The following is a 23504-nucleotide window of genomic DNA, read 5'->3' on the forward strand; positions in this document are numbered from 1 at the left end:
GGAGCATCCAGCTCCCCCTCACAGAGCTCCTGCTGTGTGTTAGGCACCCCCAGAGTTCACAGTTCAGCAAGGGACACAGACAACCATAAGGTGGCAACACAGTAAACGTCCCATCAGAGCTGTGTTGCAAGCCATGGCGAGCGGGTACAGAGGGCTGAAAATGCGCAAGGGGGGACCTGGCTTGTCTGGGGGGCCAGGGGAGAGCTCCATGAGAAAGGGACTTTTGAGCAAAGACTGGAAAGAAAAGGAGACATTCTCTAGAGGAGAAGGAACAGCATACTGCAGGCGGGACAGCATGTGCCAAGGCCCTGTGGTGGGCAGACATGTGGCAAGGCTAGGAACTGAAAGGAGGCTGTACGGAGGGTACAGGGGAGCATGAGGCTATTCAAGGCATGGCTGGAGGGGTGGGCAGTGGCCAGGCCATGCAGAGCCTCCTGGGCCATGTTCAGAATTGGGGTGTGTGTCAGCTCCTGCTGCCTGATAAAGCACCCAAAACTTAGCAGCCTAAAACAACACCCATGTATTTAAGCCACCATTCTGCAGACTGGCAATCTGGGCTGGGCTCACCATGCATCTGTCAAGAGCGGCCAGGTTGGCTGGGAGCTGGCTGCTCTGGGAGGGAGGGAGGGAGGAGGTCTGGGAGGGGGTGGAGAGATGGAGCGATGGAGAGATGAAGGAGGGATGGAGGGAGGGGTAGATGGAGGGGTGCTGTTGTTATTGTTAGGTGCTGTGGAATCGAGTCCAACTCCTACTGACCCCATATGACAGAGTGGACCTGCCCCATAGGGTTTCCTAGGCTGTAATCTTTATGGGAGCACATTGCCAGGTCTTTCTCCCAAGGAGCCGCTGGTTGGGTTTGAATCACCGGCCTTTTGGTTAGCATCCGAGAACTTAACCATTGCACCACCAAAAACCAAACCCATTACCATCAAGTCAATTGCAACTCATAGCAACCCTATAGGACAGAGTAGAACTGCCCCCATAGAGTTTCCAAGAAGAGCCTGGTGGATTTGAACTGCTGACCTTTTGGTTAACAGTTGTAGCACTTAACCGCTACGCCACCAGGGTTTCCATTGCACCACCAGGGCTCCTTAATGGAGGGATGGAGGGTTGGAAAGAGACAGTTTGGTGACCCATCTGCCCTTTGTAACTCCTGACAGAGCCAGTTTGTGCAACATGAACACATTTTACTGAATCACGATGGTGGAACTGGCCTTCCTCCCTCTCAGGGAGCGGGACTCGGGCCTGGGTGTCAGCCACTGGGGGAGCATTTTAACAGCTCCCTCTACCTTCGTCCCCAAGCCCTCCTTCCCCAGGGGTGCCAGCAGGAGGCGGGCTATGGTCCCTGCAGACCGCTGCCACCAGCCCACCCTCCCCTGTCACACAGGGACCACCCATGACCCATGGGTCAGAATAGGGGTGGAAGGGCCAGCCTTGGCTCAGCACTGATAGAAGGCAGGGACATGAGAACCCTCAACACCCATAAAATGCACCCTCCCATCGAGCCTGGTTTGCCATCTAAAGCTCACACCTGCACCTGGAAGCCAACGGCCCCTCCAGGACCAAGCTTTCCAACAGCAAGCAGGCCACTCCTGCAGGGAGGGAGGATGAAATACCCTGGACACACGTCCGTGGGAGTCCGCCGGCCTCTGCAGCCCCTCCCTCCCTGGTTCTCCAAACCAGGGGCCCCTGTTCTCCTCCAGATCCTGGTCTCAGCACCAGAAAGGATCCACACCTTTCAAAGCCACTGAGATGAAAACACAGTCACGCCTGTCCAGGGGCACTGCTCCCCACAGCACGCAGGCACCAAGCAGCTCGGAGAGCCCTGCTCCCAGCACGCAGCCACACAGGTGGCAACCAGCTGTGACCACCTCCACCCAGGAAACACGTTACTCTGACGGCAGGTACAGCCAGCCTGGAACAAAAACCCACACTGACCCACCCTTCTCTCCTGACCCTCTCACCATTCCAGAAAGTTCAGCAGTACACAGTCATCGTGCAGGCCACAGACATGGAAGGGAACCTTAACTACGGCCTCTCCAACACAGCGACAGCCATTATCACAGTGACAGATGTGAATGACAACCCGCCGGAGTTCACTACGAGCACGGTGAGTGCCTGGTGCCGTCGCGGTGACATATGGTCCATGCGGGCTTGTGGCTCACTGACGTTGGATGCTTCTCTCTCTGCTACTCTGTGAAGAGGACGGGCCTGGCAGGTGGAGTAGCAGAGACCCCGGGCAGTAGGCTGACGGGCACTGGAGGGGCTCCCCAGGTGCCTCTGCCTGGGAGGGGGCCCAAGGCCCAGCCAGAGACCCCATCTGCTGGGCAGCCCAGAGACACCTGGCATTGAGCAACGGCCGACGGCTTGCAGGTGCCCAGGACAGGCTGAAGTGCAGCCAAACTGGCAGGGTGGGGGCTCTGGCCGGAGGTTGGTGTCTCGCCTCTCTGGGAGGCATGTGTGTGGCTGTGTGCGGAGGGTGCCTGCTCGGGTGACCAGACGGGGCTCTGCCAGAGGTAGGGCATGTCCATGAGTGAGGAACTCAACAGGCCCACTGTGGCCGTCCGCAGGAAGGGAATGGGGGAGGTGACAGGGGGACATTCTTCCTTCCCAGTATGGCCAGCTGGGCTCATCAGGACCTGGGTGACCAAGGTGTTCCGGGGGGCCCCCTGCCTTTACTCCACAGCGACTGACCCTCAGTGGGGCCCCCAGCTCACAGACAAGCTCCGGGGCTGGGGCAGAGACAAGGGCCAGGTCCTGAGTCCTGCCAACCAATTTCTTCTGGAGGCAATGGGCAGCTGTGTGCCGGGAGGGTGTTCAGTGCCCAAAAGACGTTTGATGACCCCACTCGGTCCTGGGAGCCCTGGCCCCCCCCTCCCTGCCCACCACCCAGCACTCTCCCTGATGACCCCCCGGGGTCCTTGGGTGAGTGACTCCACGTCCCCAAGCACATGTTTTCAGACCCTGTGCGGGGGGGTGCTGCCGTCACTGGGACATGTGCCTGGCCCGCGGTGCCGGCTATCCCGACAGGCTGCAGCTCTGGGAGTCCTTACACCTGGGGGCCAGCGAGGGCCACAGAGCACTGGGCACGGGGCTGAGATGCTCAGGCCGCCCTAGGACCTTGGGGTCTCCTTCTCTCCACCTCTCCAAGCCGGCCCACCTCCAGTGAACAAGGGACCTGATGCAATAACAGCAGCCATGTTAGCAGTGGTCGCCCCTGGGGGCTCCTGTGGGCCTGCGACCACACAACCTCCAGGGGTCAGGGCCACAGTGCCCAGCAGGAGGACACTGAGGCTCAGAGGAGTCTGGCAACTTGCCCAAAGCTGCACAGCTGTGCTTGGGTGCAAGCAGGGCCCGATTCAGCACCGTGTTCTCCCCCAGTGGGGAGCCAAGGGGGACAGGGCTAGAGAGATGGGGGCGGGGGCGGGGACTGTGCCTTCCCACAGAGCAGACCTCAGGGACGATGTTGGGCAGCCTGCCTGTCCTGAGGAACCTCGCAGGCCAGCACCCCTTGTGGAGCCCCCTCCCTGTGTCGCCGCTCCCCAGTTCAGGCCCCAGATGCTACACCGGCCTCAGGCATGAGTGCACAGCGACACTTAGTGGGCGGCCAGGGATGGCAGCGAGGAATGGCCCACTTAGGCCCCGCAGACGGGATTGGGCTGGGACCAGCTTCCTGGGCTCCATCCAGACCCCATGCGGCTTCCGTCCCCTTCAGATACGATGCAGCATCCTGCCCTGGTCTGAAGACTGGTCAGTTCTGCCAAACACTGCTCCAGGGGTCCTCCCTGTGTATGTCTGTGCATCAAAAAAAGAAAAAACAAACTCATTGCTGTCAAGTCAATTTTCAACTCATAGAGACCCTATAGGGCAGAGTAGAACTGTGCATTGGCCACCCCGAAAACACCCCAATGGGCCCCCAGAAATGAGCCCTGGGACAGCCTGAGGAAGAGGGGGAGAGGAAGGGGTAGCATCCCTAACTGTGTGGAGCCAGTGCTTCTGCCCTTGTTCTTCGCTGGGGCATCAGTCCCAGGGTTGGGAAATACTCAGCAAGGTGCCCTTGTCCCCTGAGGCTCGGGAAAATGGGCCCCCAGGAGTAGTCACACTGGACGTAGGATGGAATTTGCGTTTGACCCAGAAGATGGCACAGCCCATTCCAGGTGGAATTCCTGTCTGCCAGCCCCATGAATGTAAGGTGGGGTGAGCTTGCCTCCCTGAGATGCTGAGAAACAGGGAACAGGAATTTAGTCCTAGACCCCAATAAACTGAGGCCCTTCCATCCAATCCAAGCTCTGCCCATCACCTGAGGCTCCAGGCCCCCCTCAAGAGGCACCCCCTCCCACATGCTCCCCTAAACGTGGGTCAAGCACACAACCCCTCAGCCCAGGCTGACCAGACCAGATCCCATCTGTGCCCTTCCAGACAGCCAAGAAAGTGCAGAAGGGTTTACCAGGGAGACACTCCTGGGCTTCCCGAGGAGCCGCCCTGCTTGTCCCACCTCTGTCCAGCTAACCTCAGGCAGCCAGGCCCTGGGGCACTGTGGAGAGTCAGGCAATGTCCTCCCCGCCAGTGTGAGAGGATCATGGCAGGTGCGTCCTGGCCACTCTAACGTCCTCCAGGAGAGGACCTGAAAACACATCTGCACGGCCAGATAGGGGCAGAGCCACATTCCAGGCGGAGGTACTGCCTGATCCGACTCTGAATTCATTTCCCCAGCACCTGGGTCACAAGGTCCCTAACACCCAGATTGCCCGATGGTGCAAGCAGTTAACAGGTTTGGCCCCTGACCGAAAGGCTAGAGGTACGGGTCTACCCAGAGGCACCTCAGGAGAAAGTCCTGGTGATCTGCTGCCAAAAAATCAGCCCCCGAAAACCCCTTCGGAGCTCGGTTCTGCTCCGACACACGCGGGTTCACCAGGAGTCAGAACGGACTCGATGGTTCTGCTCCGACACTCCCGGGCTCACCAGGAGTCAGAACGGACTCGATGGTTCTGCTCCGACACTCCCGGGCTCACCAGGAGTCAGAACGGACTCGATGGTTCTGCTCCGACACTCGCGGGCTCACCAGGAGTCAGAAAGGACTCGATGGTTCTGCTCCGACACTCGCGGGCTCACCAGGAGTCAGAAAGGACTCGATGGTTCTGCTCCGACACTCGCGGGCTCACCAGGAGTCAGAAAGGACTCGATGGTTCTGCTCCGACACACGCGGGCTCACCAGGAGTCAGAAAGGACTTGATGGTCCTGCTCCGACACACGCGGGTTCACCAGGAGTCAGAACGGACTCGATGGTTCTGCTCCGACACTCACGGGTTCACCAGGATTCAGAACAGACTCGATGGTTCTGCTCTAAGACTCACGGGTTCACCAGGAGTCAGAATAGACTCGATGGCAGCAGGTTTGGTTGTTTTTCCCTAACACCCAGGTCAGGGTGGCCCTCGCCGAGTCCTGCCTGAAACGGGTGACAGGCAGGCAGGAGGCAGGACAAGGCCTAATCAGCACAGTGGGGTGGGTGGGGCGGTGCGGGACCGCCTGGCCACCCCCACCACGGCTAGGCTATTTTTATCAGCTTTAATCAAGAACAATCAGTAGAAGCTGAGCGATGCAGAAGGGTTTGCATGATCCAACTCCTATTCTAAAATGGTAGTTAAAAGTTATTTTCTTTGGCTGACTCTGTGCAAGCTGCTCTGCCGGGGCCACGCCTCCAGCCAGGGCCTTCTTCCTGCACCCAGCCCTCCTGCAAGGGGGCTCGGGGTCTGCCAGGATCAGGGCTGGGGACCCACAGGACCCAACCCTCAGTCCCTGCCCTGGGACCTCTTACTTGCCACATCCCATGGGCCTGGGGTGGCTTGCCAGGGGTAGTCCCCCCTTGACGGTGCTGTGGACCCAGCACTGCCCGTGCACCCATCCCCTGCCCATAAGGAGGGTCTCTTGAGTCAGGAAGTCCAAGCCCTGGCCCCTCTCGGTCCCTCTAGCTGTGTGGCCTTCGGCCGAGAGCTGGACCCTCTGAGCAAGGCTGCTGTGCCTCATTTTACTTATCTTGCCCATCTCAGGGTGCCATCAGGAGCATCCACGAATCCATATGGGAGTTGATGCCTCGAATGATGTAAGCCAGTTGTCATCAAGTCATCTCTGATTCATGGCGACCCCACATGAGGCTGGACAGGTGGGCTTTGGGCTTTAACAGCCCTGGGGGCCTGTCCCAGCCCAGTGGGTAGCATCTGAGGGGCTGCAGCAGGACCCCGAAATGTCCTGAGCCTGGTTCCCCCACCTGTTAAAGGTGGGGTCATGGTGCTTTGAAGGGGGCGGGGGGATGGTGATCACCAGGCCATCATCGCTGCTGACATTTACATACGCCTCCAGATGCAGTGGACCAGCAGCATAGGCGGTAGACCAGCAGTGTAGACAGTGGACCAGCAGTGCAGGCGGTGGACCAGCAGTCTAGGCAGTGGACCAGCAGTCTAGGCGGTGGCCAGCAGTCTAGGCGGTGGCCAGCAGTCTAGGCGGTGGACCAGCAGTCTAGGCGGTGGACCAGCAGTCTAGGCGGTGGACCAGCGGTCTAGGCGGTGGACCAGCGGTCTAGGCAGTGGCCAGTAGTCTAGGCGGTGGACCAGCGGTCTAGGCGGTGGCCAGCGGTCTAGGCGGTGGACCAGCGGTCTAGGCGGTGGCCAGTAGTCTAGGCGGTGGACCAGCAGTCTAGGCGGTGGCCAGCAGTCTAGGCGGTGGCCAGCAGTCTAGGCGGTGGACCAGCAATCTAGGCGGTGGACCAGCAGTCTAGGTGGTGGACCAGCGGTGCAGGCGGTGGATCAGCGGTCTAGGCGGTGGACCAGCAGTCTAGGCGGTGGCCAGCAGTCTAGGCGGTGGCCAGCAGTCTAGGCGGTGGACCAGCGGCGGGGGCGGTGGACCAGCGGCGCGGGCGGTGGACCAGTGGTGCAGGCAGTGGACTAGCAGAGCAGTGCAGTAGGCTAGCAGTGGTTTTGCCCGAGGCAGGGTCCACTGAATACTAGCCAGGGCAGCTCTGGCCTATGGCCTCGGTTCTTTTGGAACCTCACAAAGCCCGGAGAATTAGGAGGTTTTGGGAGTCACCTCCCCAGCTAGATAGAGAGGCAGCTTTAGCTTTAGGGGTTAAATGGACAATGGGCTAGCCTTGGCCCCTTCCTGGGGGCACTGGGCTGGCCCAGAGGGCTCCCACCGCACTGCCCCTTCACTGGAACTTGAGTTCACTCTGATCCAGTCCTGTGACTCCCTGATCATCTGTGCTTTTCAATTACATCCCCAAAACCTAGGGAGGAAGAAATTGCAATTCTGCCTGAGTTCCTGAGAATAAGAACTTGGCATCTGAAAATTGGAATGGACTCAGTGCCCTTAATTATGTCTGGGTGCTCTGTGCATGCCTCGGCCATCAATAATTAATTGGCACTGGCTTTTCCGAGGGCTGAGCGGCTGCAGAGCCAGGGGCCAGGGCTGCCGTCCCTGGTTGACATCACATACTACTTTCCCCCCAGCCCTGTGTCCACTCATCCAAGGGCAGCCGTGCTGGGCAAGGGTACAGGGTGAGGGACAAAGGTCCCGCCTCCTGGAGTGCATGGGGCAGGAGACAGATAATTACTGCAGCACTGAGGACTGCGGTGAGTTGGGACACTCAGAAACAAGAGGTCCCTTGCCTGGGAGGGCATGAACAGGGACCAAAACATTTCACAGAGGACCAGCTCCTGTCCCTCATGCCAGTATCCCTGGCTGATGGCTGACCACCACTTTCCTCCACTAGCTGTTTCCTCGTGCTCCCTGGAGCCCTGCCCTGACCTTCTCTACCTCAGTTTCCTCATCTGTAAGATAGGGAGAACATTAGGGCCATCCTGATATGGGGTGAGAATTGGATGCGCCCCTAGATGTCAATCACTCAGCAGTGTACGCAGCACCCCATAAAATCCAGTGAAACAACGTCGTCATGGTGGTTGTTAGTATCATATCATTCATGATTATAGCTGTTGGTCCATTATTCCCCACCTGCAGAAACAAGCTGCTAGAGATTGTGGACCGATCATGGTCAGACTCCTAAACATCTGCACTCTTTCTAGAAACAGTGTGAACCAACCTGGTCTTTGAACCAAAAATCTCGGGGTGGGAGGTCCAGTCTGTGTTTTGGCTGAATGGTTGGCCCTTCTCCGTGTGTACCGGGCTGGCACGGGGCACCGTCCCCACATTAGTCCGTTCACTTTCCCAGCAGCACTACGAGGTGGAGAAACACACTTGGAGGGGCCAGCGGCCCAGGAATGTGCTGCCTGTCTGGCCCTGACTCCTGGAGTGCAGAGCCGCTGGTCCCGGTGCTGACTCTTGGAATGCAGAGCTGCTGGTCCCGGTGCTGACTCCTGAGTGCAGAGCTGCTGGTCCCGGTGCTGACTCCTGAATGCAGAGCCGCTGGTCCCGGTGCTGACTGCTGGAGCGCAGAGCCGCTGGTCCCGGTGCTGACTCCTGAGTGCAGAGCCGCTGGTCCCGGTGCTGACTCCTGAGCGCAGAGCCCAACAGGAACCGTTGTTGCTTCACTGGATCCCACTCCCATTTGCCCTCATGTCGATTCTGGCTCACAGCAACCCTATAGGACAGAGTGGAACTGGCCAATAAGGTTTTCTTGGCTGTGGTATTTACGGGAGCAGACCACCAGGACTTTATCCCAAGGAGAGGCTAGGTGGGTTCAAACCGCCAACCTTTCTGTTAGCAGCAAGTGCTTAACCACTGCACCACCAGAGCTCCTCAGAGTCACCAAACCAAAAAGCCAAAACCAAGTCTTTGCCATCAAGTCATTCCTACTTACAGCAATCCCATAAGAGTAGGGCTGACCCATATGGTTTCCAAGGCTGTAATCCTTATGGAAGCAGGCTGCCACATCTTTCTCCCACAAAGCAGCTTGTGGGTTCAAATCACCAACCTTTTGGTTAGCAGTCAAGCACTTAACCACTGCACCTCATTTTACTAGACAGAAAACTCAATTTTGAAAAATTAAAAACGTTGCACTGTCCAAAGGAGCCCATCCTGTAAACTTTCCACAGACGCAAATCCAGTACAAAGATGCAGCCGCTTCTGTGTCCCTTTGCGGGACCAAGGGGGCAGTCCCTGGCCACCCTGGTGGTCAATAGGGTGCAGAATGTACCCTGGCCAGACCTGAGCCCCTGGGCCCTTCATGGTCTGCTCTGCCAGACCCTAACTGGACAGGCCAGGCAGTTCTGGGGAGATGGACAGTAGCAGAGAGTGGTGGAGGTGGCCTGAGCGGGAGACTCGCAGCTCTGCTCCAGTATGTGTGCCCTGGTGCAGAGCACGGAATGAGAATGAGGTTATTAAGCCTCCCTGGAGCCAGAGCCAGATCCCGGGTGAGACAGCTCATCAGTGCAAAAGTCAAGCTCGGTTTATAAAATATCGAGTCCCCGGAAAGAGCCCAGCTGAGAAAAAAATTTTAAAGGTGGGGATGGAGGGAACTAGAAATTAATTACAAGTCACAACATCACAGTCCCCAGGACGCTGCCTCTGTGAGGACCGCTGGGGCCGTGATATCACTGGGAGCTTGAAACTCATGAACAGCGTCCCACACACAGGCACACGGACCCATCGGGGTGCCATTTTCAGAGCTAGTTTGGTGGCACAGATCAGTAAACAAAGGGAGGCCTTGACAATGAGCCAGGGATGCTTGGCTCGAAAATGAGCAGGGTCCCTCTCCCTCTCCAGCTGTGGGCCCCAGGCTCCGGCCACCCCACAGCCCCAGAGACAGTGGCCAGGCTCACCCTGGGCTCATGGGGTCCCCACCACAGCCGGGCAGCCGCACAAGTCCTGCATCCTGACCACTGTCCAACATCCTTCCAGGCCAGGCTCCCTGCTGGAGTTGTGACCCCCTGGACACCCACGAGGCCAACGTGTGTGCCCTCACTTCTGCTGTCTAAACCCCTCTGTGCCCTTTCCAGGGGAGAGGGAAGGGGACAGTGTTTATATGACCCCACCTCCCTGAGGGATTTGCATCCCAAGGACAGTCTGTTAATCCAGCCATGGGCAAACCATTTCTGTAAATGTTTTTGACATAGAGGACCATAGTGGTCTCTTGCTACTATCCAGCTCTGCCCTTGGAGCTCAAAAGCCCCAGGTGGTATATAAGTGAATGGGGATGGCCACGTCCCAATAAAACTTCATTTACAAAAAGAGGTGTTGGGCCGAATTTGGCCCGAAGGCCATCATCTGTGGACCTCTGATTTCATCTTTGCATTTTCCTCTTGAAAATGCATCTCCTTTCACACTTTAGGGGGCATTTGAGAGGCCACCACATCTGAGAGGCCACGGCTGGGTCCACTTCCAAGCCAGGTCGTGTGGCCTGGCCCGGAGGGGGGTGGCCCGAAATGTGGAGAGCGTGGGCAGCATGAGGTCCTGGGAGCCCAACCCAGGCTGGCCCTGGCATTTCAGAACATTTGGGGCAGAGGATTAGCACCAGCACCTCAAGGGAAGGGGCTATGGTGGGGACCATGGGAGGGCAGACCCTGGGATTCTGACGTCCAGGGCTGCATTTCTCCTCGGGGGCCATCCCCAGCCCTCTGAGTGCATGGAGCACCCTGGAACAGGACGGGGAAGCTTGGGAGCCCCCAACTGGCCTTCTCTCAGAGGACCAGGCACATGTTCAGAGGTGACAAGGTGTGTGTGGGGTGAGCCATGGGTCCTGCACCCTCCTCGGTCGTCTGCCCCTCCTGTTCCCCTCTTCTTTCTTCCCTCCCCCTCCCCCCTTTCTCGATGAAATATCTGGCTTGGCTGGAACCTCAAACTCATTTCACCCACCTCCACCTGCAGGGCAATCTCTTAGACCTTAGCACAGGGTTACATCATCCCTACCTCACAGACCTGAGGTGGGGTCACAGGGTCACCCTTCCTCACACCGGGTCATGGGTCACCCCTCCTGAAGCAGGGTCACAGGGTCACCTTTCCTGAGGCAGAGTCACGGGGTCACTTCTCCTCAGGCAGGGTCACAGAGTCACTCCTCCTCAGGCAGGGTCATGGGATCACCCCTCGTCAGGCTTGGTCACGGGGTCACCCTCCCTGAGGCAGGGTCACGGGGTCACTCCTGAGGCATGATCATGAGGTCACCTCTCCTGAAGTAAGTTCACAGGGTCACCCCTCCTCAGGCCTGGTCACAGGGTCACCCCTCCCGAGGCAGGGTCACAGCCACCCCTCCGTTAGGTACCCTCTGTTAGGTACATCTGCCGTGGCTGAGCACTACATGCCGGGCCCCTCCCACCCCCAGCCCCAGCCCCAGGTATGGTGACCTCGGCCTGGCCAGTCGTTGTCCAAGGGATGGGCCCAGGGCCTACAGTGGGAAGGGCCAAGAGCCCCCCGCCCCCGACTTCCAGGGTAGGGCAAGGCCTGCGAGGAAATCCAAACCTCCTCCCGACCCATGGAGGAAACTGGCTCCATCATTCTCAGACACCATGACAGGGAGCCGATTCCCGGCCTCACCACCTACCAGCTCTGTGGCCTTGGGCATCGTTTGGCCACTTTGCACTCCCACTTCCCTGACTGCAAGCCGGAAGTTCTGATGACCCCTGAGTCACCGGCCACAGGGTAGGGTACATAGAAAATGTCAGCAAGTGGACAATGTCGGACCTGTTCCCTGGGGAAGGGCTGTCTATGCCTCTATGGTCTCCCACCCCACTTCTGGTGCCAGCACACAGTGGGTGCCTGGTGGCCCGAGGGCCTCGCTGGGCCTGTGTAGACAGACCTGCTATTCTCTGCCTGGCAGCCTGCCTCCGTTGGTGAAGTCATGGCTGAACAGGCTTCACCTGAATCCTGCTGCATGTTCTTCACACCCAAATCCTCCCCTATGCTAATGTGGCCTCCCCCGGGAACCGTGGGTTTCTGCTGCAGAACCCGGATTGTGCTGGAAGGCCCATGCAGGCAGATGTAATCCACTCTGCCACAGGGACGGGGTAGATGTGAATTCTGGATTACGGCCGAGGCAAGAAATTCCATCCTGACACTCTCAAAATTCTTCCTTCCCCAAACATCTGCCTTTGTCTCCCCCAGGGCATGAAGGAGGCTTTCCCTGTGCCTGAAAGTCAGAAAAATTAAATTAAAAACTCACTGTGGCTGGGAGAAGGTTAATAAGAAAATCCTAAACCAGATTTATCAGCTTAAGGCCCTTCTTTGTTGTTCTTTATTGAACTTGCCTGAATTAAAAGAGACTCTTCTATATAAACTTGGCACAAGAGCCTGGAAGGAGGTTGACGCAGGGGTGTGCATTCCCTGTCCCTGGTGCTACACTGGGATGACAGAGCAGGGCGGGGCAGGCAGCAGGTGTGTGTCACACCAGGAGCTGAACCCTTACCTGGCCTTGGCCATACCTCGCTCTGACACTCCAGCTGACAGCGACAGAATCCACTCCGGTCGTTTCTCAGAATGGGATGCTGTTAAAAGGCATGAATGTCACTCAAAGCCTGAGGGCACAGGGAGCCAGGTGTGGGGGCTGCTTCACCGTGCCCAGCATGGGGACCACACTTTTGTCCTGCCACTGCTGCACACAAGGCCTGTCTGCCGTGTGCACCCCAGGACCAGTCACTTTCTCCACCTCCTTCCTCAGGCCACTCTTTTCTAAATCAAAGTCAGGCAGGTGGGTCTGACAGCACGTGACCAAGCAACAGATTAGAGGATGCAGACAAGTGAGTCTCTGACTTCCGCCTTGGAGGGGAAAAAAGGAAAGAAATTCAGAAGGTGCAGGAGAGCCAGGAGCCTAACCCTTGTGCACAACACTGACCTACAACTTGAACAAAAAGGGAACCCCTCATCTCACAGAAGCTGAAAAGTCCAAGAGGGCAGACTTCAGGCATAGCTGGATCCAAGCTCCTACAGTATCCCTCCCTTTGGCTCTGCTTCCTCTGGGGTGACTTCGTTCTTGGGCTTTGTATGGCAGTCCCCCCAACACCTTCAGACTCATATCCTAACAATATCCAGGCCAGCAGTGGGGTCACCAGAACTGAGCCCTGATTGGTTTATGCCGATCATGTGCCCATTCCTGAACTAATTGTCCAGGCTGGGGGGCGGGGACGGGGGATCTAGAGCAGGGGCTGGCAACCATCTTCTGTAAAGGACCAGATGGTAAGTGTTTTCAGCTTTGGGGGCCGTACGACCTCTCACAATGATTCAACTCTCATTCCAACAAGAAAACTGCCATAAACAGCAAAAGAGTGAATGGGCATGGCTGTGTGCCAACGAAGCTTTATTTACAAATACAGGCAGAGGTCAACTGTGGGGCCTGTAGAGGCTCTGACTGATGTCCGTAGGGGCCTTGCCCTGAGCTGAGAGTCAGCCCAGGATGCAGAGGAGGAACACTGGGTGGTGACAACTAGCCCAGCGCCATACAGCACCTTGCCATGGGGATGAGTGGCCAGCTCCCTGACGTGCCTCACCAGGTGCCCAGGGCTCATGAGACCCACTCAGGTGCAGTAACACAGGTCTGCAGGCAGAGGCCAGGGCTTTTGCAGGGGATGAGCAGAGCCGTCCTTTGGCGTGACGCGATCACAGTGTCTGGGACGTGAAAGGCCATCTCGGGCTGAGGCCCTGTGTGGACACACCGCGTGGGCTCACTGCCTGCTCTGAAAGCACATCATGAAAAGCAGGGCAGCCACCACAGGCCACTTGGCGAGGGGCAGCAGGGGGTGTTGGTGGCGGGAGCCTCACGAGGCCTGTGCCTGCTTCCCCCAGGCGCTGGCTGAAAGCAGGCGAGTGCCAAGGAACCCCAGAAGGATGAGAGACTGGAGCAGAGCTGCCACAGACAGATGTCTGTCCCCAGGATTCCCTCCTTCTCTTTCTGGGATCTCAGCCACAGTGCTGGGCCTGGGGGGTGCCTCCTTCTGAAAGAGGCTAGTCCAGCTCCTAGCCAGCTCTCAGGTGGCCTACCCTGGGCTGAGTCCTTGGGGCTTGATCCATAGGGCTGGGCACTCAGGGCCTCTTCCCTTTGAGACACCTCAAAGTCTCTGAAGTGCTCTGGCTTCAGTTTCTTCATCTGTAAAATCAGGGTAAGAGTAGGGTTGTTCTGACAAACAGGTGAAATGATGCATGAGGAGTGCCAGGCCTAGTGCCTGCCCACAGTGGGCACTCAGCAGTTCACCATGGGGCTGCTGCTGCCGCTGCTGTAAATACAACCAAAAATCCCTAGACACGTGTCCAAACTTTACCTGCATGCTACACAGTGACAGGACTGACTGTATAACATGCAGGGCCCAGTGCAAAATAAGAATGCATGCCCATTTTTCAAAAATTATTTAGAATTTCAAGACAATGACAGCAGAGCATTCAACCAAGAGCAGGGCCCTTCAGAGCATGGGGGACCCAGTACTGCTGCACAGGCCACACACTGACAAAGCTGGCCTTGCACAGCGATTCTCTATTGGTAGGAGGTGCTCAGCTTTCTGTCACCACCTCAACACACACACGCATGCACACACACACGATGGCTTTTCCTACTTCACACCTGTCGCTGCCACAATGAACCACAGTTGCTGATGGAAGTGGGTATAGCCCTCGTTGTGCTGTGGCAGGAAGAAAGAGGTGAGGCCCCAGTTTGGTCATCTGCACAGCCGACTCCAACAGCTGACCCCAAGCCCTAAGCCATGTGGCAGGGACCAGCAGGAAGGCAGAAGCCCAGGAATGGCCCTCCTCGGGAAGCCTTTTGCAGCCCCACTCCATTGCTGCTTACGCTCATCTTGCATGTCCACGCTGCTATTCACTAGTATGTCTGTCTGTTCACCAAATATTTAATGAATGGTCTTGAGCACCCAATTTTCCCCAGCCTTCTGCACTTGCCCAGCTGCTGCATGCGGGAAAAGCTTGAAGGGGACTAGGAGGGAGATCTGGTGTGTCTGTGTCTGTGTGTAAGCCAGGCAGGGCTTGGTTTGGAGATGGATATGTGCAGATATGAGAAGTCCCAGCCCCTCGAAGCCTGCCTGTCTCACCACCAGGCCCCGATGGCCAGCCAACCTGAGCCCCCATGGTCCAGGAACAGCTCAGGGAGGAGGCATCTCCCAGGTGCTGACAAAGGGCCTCTCCTCACCTCTCCAGCCTTCTGTCTGGGTTCTTTTGTTGTCGTTGTTCTAAATTTTATTTTGTTGTTGTTGTTGTTGAGAATATACACATCAAAACATACGCCAATTCAGCAGTTTCTACATGTACAATTTAGTGACTCTGATTACATTCTTTGAGTTGTGCAACCCTTCTCACCCTCCTTTTCTGAGTTGTAGCTCCCTCATTAGCATAACCTCATAATCTTCCAAATTGCTGTCGTCAGTTTGGTCTTGTATAGATATTTCTTAAAAGAGCATAATGCTCAAGGCAGACAGTGTTTACTAGTTAAGCTAATCTATTGTTTAGTTGTAAGAAGATTTCAGGGATATTTTTGGTTTAGGGTTTAAAGGTTATCTCAGGGCAATAGTTTCAGGGGTTCATCCACCCTCCATGGCTCTGTAAAGTCTAGAGTTCATGAGAATTTGAAATTCTGGTCTGCATTTTCCCCCTTTTGATCAGGATTTTCCTGTGGAATCTTTGATCAAAACGTTCAGTAATGGTAGCCAGGCACCATCCAATTCTTTTGGTCTCACGGCAAAGGAGGCAGGTGTTCATGGAGGCAATTAGCCACACATTCCATAGCCTCCTCCTGTTCCTGACTCTCCTTACTCTGTAGCTCCAAGTGAATAGAGACCAATTATTGTGCCTCAGATGGCCGCTTGCAGGCATTTAAGACCCCAGCCATGTGGGCTCTTAACATTCCTCTTTCTTACATCTTGCAGTATGCAGGGGAAGTCCCCGAAAACCGGGTGGAGACAGTGGTCGCCAACCTCACCGTGATGGACCGAGACCAGCCCCACTCACCAAACTGGAATGCCGTCTACCGCATCATCAGCGGGGACCCCTCCGGGCACTTCAGCATCCGCACGGACCCTGTCACCAACGAGGGCATGGTCACCGTGGTGAAGGTGAGTGCCAGGCATCCTGAGTCCTGCTACCTGGAAAGTACCCTGAGACAAACTCAACAGAAACGGTATTCAGTGTAAAGTGTGTGCCACTCCTCATAGCCAAGGGCAAAGGACATAGTGGCCAAGACAGCCTTCACAAGGAACTTGCAATGTGAGCTCTGGGACACAGGAGGGCCTGACCTGCCACTTGCCAGAACAGTAACTCTCCCACCCCCTCCCTGACATCGATACCCATTGACCCATTGCCATCAAGTCAATTTCGACTCTTAGAGACCCTATAGGGTCAAACTATAGGGTGGGACTTCTCCACAGGGTTTCTAAGGCTGTAATCTTTTTGGAAGGCAGACTGTCACATCCTTCTCCCAAGGAGCCGCTGCTGGTGGGTTCAAACTGCCAAACTTTTGGCACTTAACCACTGGGCCACCAGGGCTCCTATGTCAGTATTGCCCCCTTCATTTATGAATAGACTTTCTAATGCTATCCCATCCTTGCATTGCTGAGATAAATACAACTTAGTCATGAAGTACAGTAAAGCCTGTGAAAGCTAGAACCTGTGTAAGGCGGAAACCTGTCAGAGAGGGAAAACTCAAGAAAAGTAGTAAGACTGCACCCTGCCCAAGGCAGAGAACTTGCAAGACCCAGTAAAACAAGACAGTCCCATCGAGTTCCAGCTCTCACAGATTTCACTGTAGAATTTTTTTTTTAATAATTTTTATTGTGCTTTAAGTGAGCGTTTACAAATCAAGTCAGCCTCTCGCACAAAAACCCATATACACCTTGCTACACACTCCCAATTATTCTCCCCGTAATGAGACAGCCCATTCTCTCCCTCCACTCTCTCTTTTCATGTCCATTTCACCAACTTCTAACCCCCTCCACCCTCTCATCTCTCCTCCATGCAGGAGTTGCCAACATAGTCTCAAGTGTCCACCTGAGCCGAGAAGCTTACTACTCACCAGCATCCCTCTCCAACCCATTGTCCAGTCCAATCCATGTCTGAAGAGTTGGCTTCAGGAATGCTTCCTGTCGTGGGCCAACAGAAGGTCTGGGGGCCATGACCACCTGGGTCCTTCTAGTCTCAGTCAGACCATTAAGTCTGGTCTTATGAGAATTTGGGGTCTGCATCCCACTGCTCTCTGTTCCTTCAGGGGTTCTCTGTTGTGTTCCCTGTCAGGGCAGTCATCGGTTGTAGCCGGGCACCATCTAGTTCTTCTGGTCTCAGGATGATGTAGTCGCTGTTTCATGTGGCCCTTTCTGTCTCTTGGGCCCGTAATCGCCTTGTGCCCTTGGTGTTCTTCATTCTCCTTAGATCCAGGTGGTTTGAGACCAATTGAGGCATCTTAGATGGCTTTAAGACCCCAGTCACTGTAGAATTTTTAATTTTTAATATTTTTTAAATATTTTGCTAATATCTGAAGCTTTTTAAGTATTTTTCTGAGCAATTTAGGCCTATATTTTTACGTTCCCATACTGTTCTTACCTAGATTTTGGTATCAAGTTTTAGACTAACCTCGAGAAATGCTTCAAGGAGTGTTCCTTCTTTATCTATCCACTGAGACAAATGTGAGGTTGTACTTACCTGTCTGCAATGTTGGGTGGAACTTGGCTGTTATACCAGCTGGACCTGGTGGTTATAGGTTTTGCTTTTGCTTTTGTTTTGGGATGGGATAAATTTATAACTACCAGTCAAATTCTTTAATGGTTTATTCAGTCATACTTTTCTAGAAAATTGCCAACTTCATCTAAATTTTCAAATTCATTTAAATAGCCCATAATCCAGTTCTCTAACCTAAGTCTTTTTCTGTACTTCCAATTCATATTCCCCTGGAAAGGCAGGTTCATAGTGATATAATAAAACTTATCAGTCATTTACAACTTAGTATGAAGCAGTTTAGCAACTCCTATCCCAAAGCAATTTTTAGTAGGAGTAAGAAGAAAAGAAACAATAGAACATCAGGTGTTTGTAGAGAAAGATAACAGAGACGTGAGCTTAAGCCAGATAGGACACATCAAGGTATAAGAAAAAACAAGTTTAATTTTGGATTCTATCCTTTAGAAACTGCGTTCAGCTGCTAGCAGCAGGGACCTAGCCACGGAAGTGTAAACACGGGAGGGCTTCACCCTGTCGAGGAAGAGGAGTCTTGAATGGAACCGTGTCCCCCAGAAATAAGCATCAGCTCGCCTAGGCCATGATTCCCAGTAGTGTGTGGTTGTCCTCCATTTTGTGATGCCACTTAGCAGCCTATGAACACTGGGGCATGCTGCCGCTCCTCCTGTTTTTCCAAGCAGAGCCACCTGGTTCCAAGCATCCAGCATGGACAAGTCTGTGATGTGTGGACGGAGGGTACCAAGGGCCTTGCAATCTGAACTGCCCCCTTCAGCTTCTTCTTCTCCACCAAGAGTGTGCCTGGAGAGGGACAGTGTAGAGACATGCGCACCGTGGGTCAGTTACTGGGCAGAGGTTGTCCTTCAGGTGAGCTGCAGGTGGGGTGACAGGGTTGATGAAGGAGGCCGCAAAGGCAGTGCTGACGGGCTATATGGGCATCTGAGATCACCGTTGACCTTCTGCACTTTACAGTTTGGCAGAGGACTGCCTCGTTAGAAGGTCACCAGTCTGCACTCTGCCATCCCCACGGCCCGCCAGTTTGCAGCTTATTCTCCCTCACCGAGCCTCTCTGTGAAGGCTCCTGGTCTACACAGCTAGAACAGTTTGTCCAAGTCCTTGTGCACTGGTCCTCAGAACACATGTCCCTGTTACAAGGACCCTTGTGATTACATTGAGCCCACCTGGGTAATCCAAGATCATCTCCCACCGTAAGGTCCTTAATTTAATTTGTTGTTGTTGTTGTTGTTAGGTGCTGTCGAGTCGGTTCCAACTCATAGCGACCCTATGCACAACAGAACGAAACACTGCCCTGTCCTGAGCCATCCTTACAATCGCTGTTATGCTTGAGCTCGTTATCGCAGCCACTGTGTCAATCCACCCTGTTGAAGGTCTTCCTCTTTTCTGCTGACCCTGTACTCTCCCAAGCATGATGTCCTTCTCCAGGGACTGATCCCTCCTGACAACATGTCCAAAGTATGTAAGATGCAGTCTCGCCATCCTTGCTTCTAAGGAACATTCTGGTTGTACTTCTTCCAAGACAGATTTGTTCGTTCTTTTGGAAGTCCATGGTATATTCAATATTCTTTGCCAATACCACAATTCAAAGGCATCAATTCTTCTTCGGTCTTCCTTATTCATTGTCCAGCTTACATATGCATATAATGCAATTGAAAATACCATGGCTTGGGTCAGGCGCACCTTAGTCTTCAAGGTGACATCTTTGCTCTTCAACACTTTAAAGAGGTCCTTTGCAGCAGATTTACCCAATGCAATAATGAGTCTTTTGATTTCTTGACTGCTGCTTCCATGGCTGTTGATTGTGGATCCAAATAAAATGAAATCCTTGACAACTTCAATCTTTTCTCCATTTATCAGGATGTTGCTCATTGATTCAGTTGTGAGGATTTTTGTTTTCTTTATGTTGAGGTGCAATCCATACTGAAGGCTGTGGTCTTTGATCTTCATTAGTAAGTGCTTCAAGTCCTCTTCACTTTCAGCAAGCAAGGTTGTGACATCTGCCTTAATTTAATAGCCTCTGCAAAGTCCCTTTTGCCCTGTAAGGTGACATCCCTGGCTCCAGGGACTAGAACCTGGGCCTTGGGGCCCATTATTCAGCCTGGCACAGTGACAAATTAAAAAACGGTTTTTTGCATTTTCATTTTCATTAAGAGCACATGGATTTTTTTTAATGTGTTTTAATCAGTTGTAATCATTACTGTTTCTGATGCTCAGATTGGTCCATCTCAGTCTGTGGAGCCTCATCAGGCTGTTTGTTTCCTGCCCACTGTTCTGAGAGCTTCCTTGCTTTTTGGCCCAACGAGAATCCTGGGTTCATCTTGTTCAGCTCTTGCTTCACATTTGAATCAGCCATTTCTTAGTGAGGAATGGTACTTAGAAACCAAAACTTGGACAGAAGAGGTGCTCGGTGCCACTGAGCTGCCTTTGCTTCCAGGCATTTTCAAGGGGCAGAGCTAGGAAATAGAATTTCAAACATGCGTTCATAAAGATTATTTCAGATTCATTTCGCTGATTCAAATTATTTTTTTACGCAAAGTTGACATCGGAAGGTGTGGTGAAATGAGTTCCTTTATGTGGCCTTTTGCCTTGGTTCTCTGGAAAAATAGCTCGAGAGATTTCCTCTCTAAGCCCTGAGGAGTTACCTTTGCCCTAGTTTCCTACTCCAGAGGGCTTGTTACTTTTGTTCAGGTTGATTGACATTTCCTGGGTAAGCTGTAAACAACTTGTAGTTTGATACTTTTTGTCTGGCCCTGGGCTGCAGCCTGCGCAGTGATTGGTATGCATCTTGCAGGAATTGATCAATACACTATGCAAATAAAGTGTCTGTAGCCTACTGTGCAAATTATGAGGAATACCAAGAGATGATTGGTCAGTTTATGGCACCCACTGAGAGGAGCCATGGTTTGAAATTGGCAAGGAGTTGTATATATATGTAGCTAACCCCACAGAGATTTTGAGCCAGAAAGAAGCAGAAAAAAAGAGAAGGAAAAGAACCTCCTAAAAGAGCTGTAACACGGGTCAAGGGCTGTAACACTGAAGATGGCAAGAGGACCAGAAGGGGCCCAGCAGCAGAGCTGGGGGTAACAGGCCTGGAAGGGGTCCTGTGGCAGTCAGTGGTGACAGACAGCAGGGCCAAGAAAAGCGTGTCCTGAAGGGGCTGAGAGAAGCCTGTCCTCAGGGGGTCAGAGGAGCCTGTCCTCAGGGGGCCGAGAGGAGCCTGTCCTCAGGGGGCCGAGAGGAGCCTGTCCTCAGGGGGCCGAGAGGAGCTTGTCCTCAGGAGCTGAGAGGAAGCCTGCTTAGCCAAGAGGAACTGAGAGACCTGTCCTGCACTGAAGAAGGGAAAGTCTGCCTACATGCTTTCTGGTTGTGATTCTGAGTTGTAGCCTGTTGATCCTGACCTCAAACTGTACCCTGTTACCTCCTTAATAAACCATTTAACCCTAAGTATGATCTGAGTTCTGTGTAAAACAGATTTTCAAACCCAGAAAAGAAGTAGAGAGCGTTGTGGGAGGGACGACTGGTGTCAGAGTTGGTAAAATGTTTGGAGAGTGGAGGTATGTCTGACCTCCACCTCATGGGAATCAGTTTGGGGATAATCCTGGTCATTATCCTCCCTGAATTTAAATAGATTCTAATGACCTTACTGCTACCATCGCTTTACACGTTTTTATTTAACTCCATTGATTTTATTCTGGCATCTAATTTTCTCACACTGAAAACTTTAGTTGCTAAAAATATTAAAGTAGTTGCTTACTTTATGCTCGGTAAAGTAGAGGATCAGTGAAAAAGAGGAAGACCCTCAACAGGATGGATTGACACAGTGGCTGCAATAATGAACTCAAACATAGCAACGATTGTGAAGATGGCACAGGACTGAGCATCGTTTTGTTCTGTTGTACACAGGGTCACTATGAGTTGGAACCAACTCAACGGCACCTAACAACAACAACAGTTGCTTATTTACTTTATAATATGCATAAAAAGTTTTAAAATAACACCAAAATTACTACTAACACCAAGAGGCCCAAATGAGTCTAAGATTTCTTTGCCATTATTATTGTCCTTAGAATGTGTCCTTTAAGGATTTATCATCTGAATACTGTGCTCTGAAATCACTTGAAATGATTATTTTCTTTGGGAGTTATGTTGCCAGTTGATACACGGTTAGTTTATTTAATGCCATTTCTTTGGAATTTTTAGCTATTGCTCTCTATATATACTTTCATTTTTAGTACCTACAGTGTGAGTAAGAGACCACATGACTCCAAAGTCAAGGTTACGACAAAGCACACAGCAAAGCCATGCCCACAGCTCACCCTCCACCACCCTCCTGCGCTCTGCTTATGGGTTGCCATCTTTATTAGTCTTTGATTTATCCTTAAAGCATTTCTTTTTGCAAATATGAGCAAATACATCTGAAATCCACAATCCTCACCCTCTTTTACACAAAAAGCAGCAGACCACGTGACTGTTTCCAAGGGCCATGAAAAGAAAATAATAATAACTAGATAAGACAACAAAAACGTCTTCTCACAGTTCTGGAAGCCACAAGAACGTCTTCTCTCACAGTCTGGAAGCCACAAGTCCAAGGTCGAGGTGTCAGCAGGGCTGTTCCTCCTGGAGCCTCTGAGGAGTACCTGTTCCATGCCCCGCTCCCAGATCCCGGTGGTTCCTGCTTCCAGTCTCTGCCTCTGTCTTCACACGGCCTCTCCCCACGTCCATGTCTGTGTCTCCCTCGTCTTTCTCTGCCTCCATCTTCACATAGCCTCTCCCTGCGTCTGTGTCTGTGTCCCCCTGTCCTTTCTCTTATGAAGACTCCCCTCCTTGAATTTGGAGCCACCCTAATCTAGGATAACCTCATCTCAAGATCCTAAACTGAGTTACACCTACAGTGACCCTACTTCTAAACAAGGTCACATTCACAGGTTCCTGGAGAACATATCTTTTGGGGGGCCACCATTCATCCCACTGTACCTGGTGATGCACCCCTAGATGAGCAACAGTGGGGAACCTCTACCACACTAGCCTTGAGGGTGCAGGGTGGGGGGCCCAGCATTGCCCCAATTCTGCCAGAGGCAGATAAGAGTTGAAGCTGTAGGACTCAGCTACCCAAACCACGGTCCGGTGCAGTGGGCAGGGGTTATTGATCCCAACTTCTCTCTCTCCCATTGGCCAACCCAGCAGGAAGCCAGAAGACAGGGAGCTAGGAGATGTAACCCCAAAGCCCAGCCTCCTGGGGTGCAAAGCAGGGCAGAGACGGGCAAGAAATGGATAAGAGGGTAGAGATTAGCCAGCCCAGTGTGCACCACGAGGGAGCTGCCCCTCCACGCTCACCCGGCACCAGCTCACCCTCAGGTTTCTCTCATTCCAGGCAGTTGATTACGAGCTGAACAGAGCCTTCATGCTGACCGTGATGGTGTCCAACCAGGCACCGCTGGCCAGCGGCATCCAGATGTCCTTCCAGTCCACAGCAGGAGTCACCATCTCTGTCATGGACATCAACGAGGCCCCCTACTTCCCCTCCAACCACAAGCTGATCCGCCTGGAGGAGGGCGTGCCCATGGGCACTGTGCTGACCACATTCTCTGCGGTGGACCCTGACCGCTTCATGCAGCAGGCCATGAGGTGGGCCCACCCGCAGTGCCCACAAGCCCTCGACCCCCCACTGACCAAAGAGGAGGTTCCCGAAGTCCAGGAAGACCTGCAGCTCAGTCCCAGGGGATGGTTGGGGGTCCCCAAGCAGGGCTGTCTTTCAGGATAGGGAACAAAGGAACCCAAGCCCTGGGGGCAGCCAGGGTTGCCCGCCCACCGAATACAGCACAGTCAGCCCTCGAGAAACCATGGTTGAGGTCACTGCTTCCAAAACCTTCAGCAGTGCCCAGCACTGGCCGGGCTCT

General features: G+C 53.6%; 1 protein-coding gene across 1 annotated transcript in view; it reads left to right on the plus strand.

The window, feature by feature from the left end:
* Positions 1–23504, plus strand: part of CDH4 (cadherin 4) — a 710466-nt gene that overhangs the window by 675957 nt on the left and 11005 nt on the right. Inside the window, exons 9-11 of the mRNA XM_064276304.1 lie at positions 1973–2110; positions 15798–15983; positions 22979–23232. Of these exons, the coding sequence (XP_064132374.1) occupies positions 1973–2110; positions 15798–15983; positions 22979–23232 (578 nt within the window). The remainder of the gene's footprint in view (positions 1–1972; positions 2111–15797; positions 15984–22978; positions 23233–23504) is intronic.

Source organism: Loxodonta africana, chromosome 24 (assembly GCF_030014295.1).
Source record: "Loxodonta africana isolate mLoxAfr1 chromosome 24, mLoxAfr1.hap2, whole genome shotgun sequence".
NCBI lineage: Eukaryota > Metazoa > Chordata > Mammalia > Proboscidea > Elephantidae > Loxodonta > Loxodonta africana.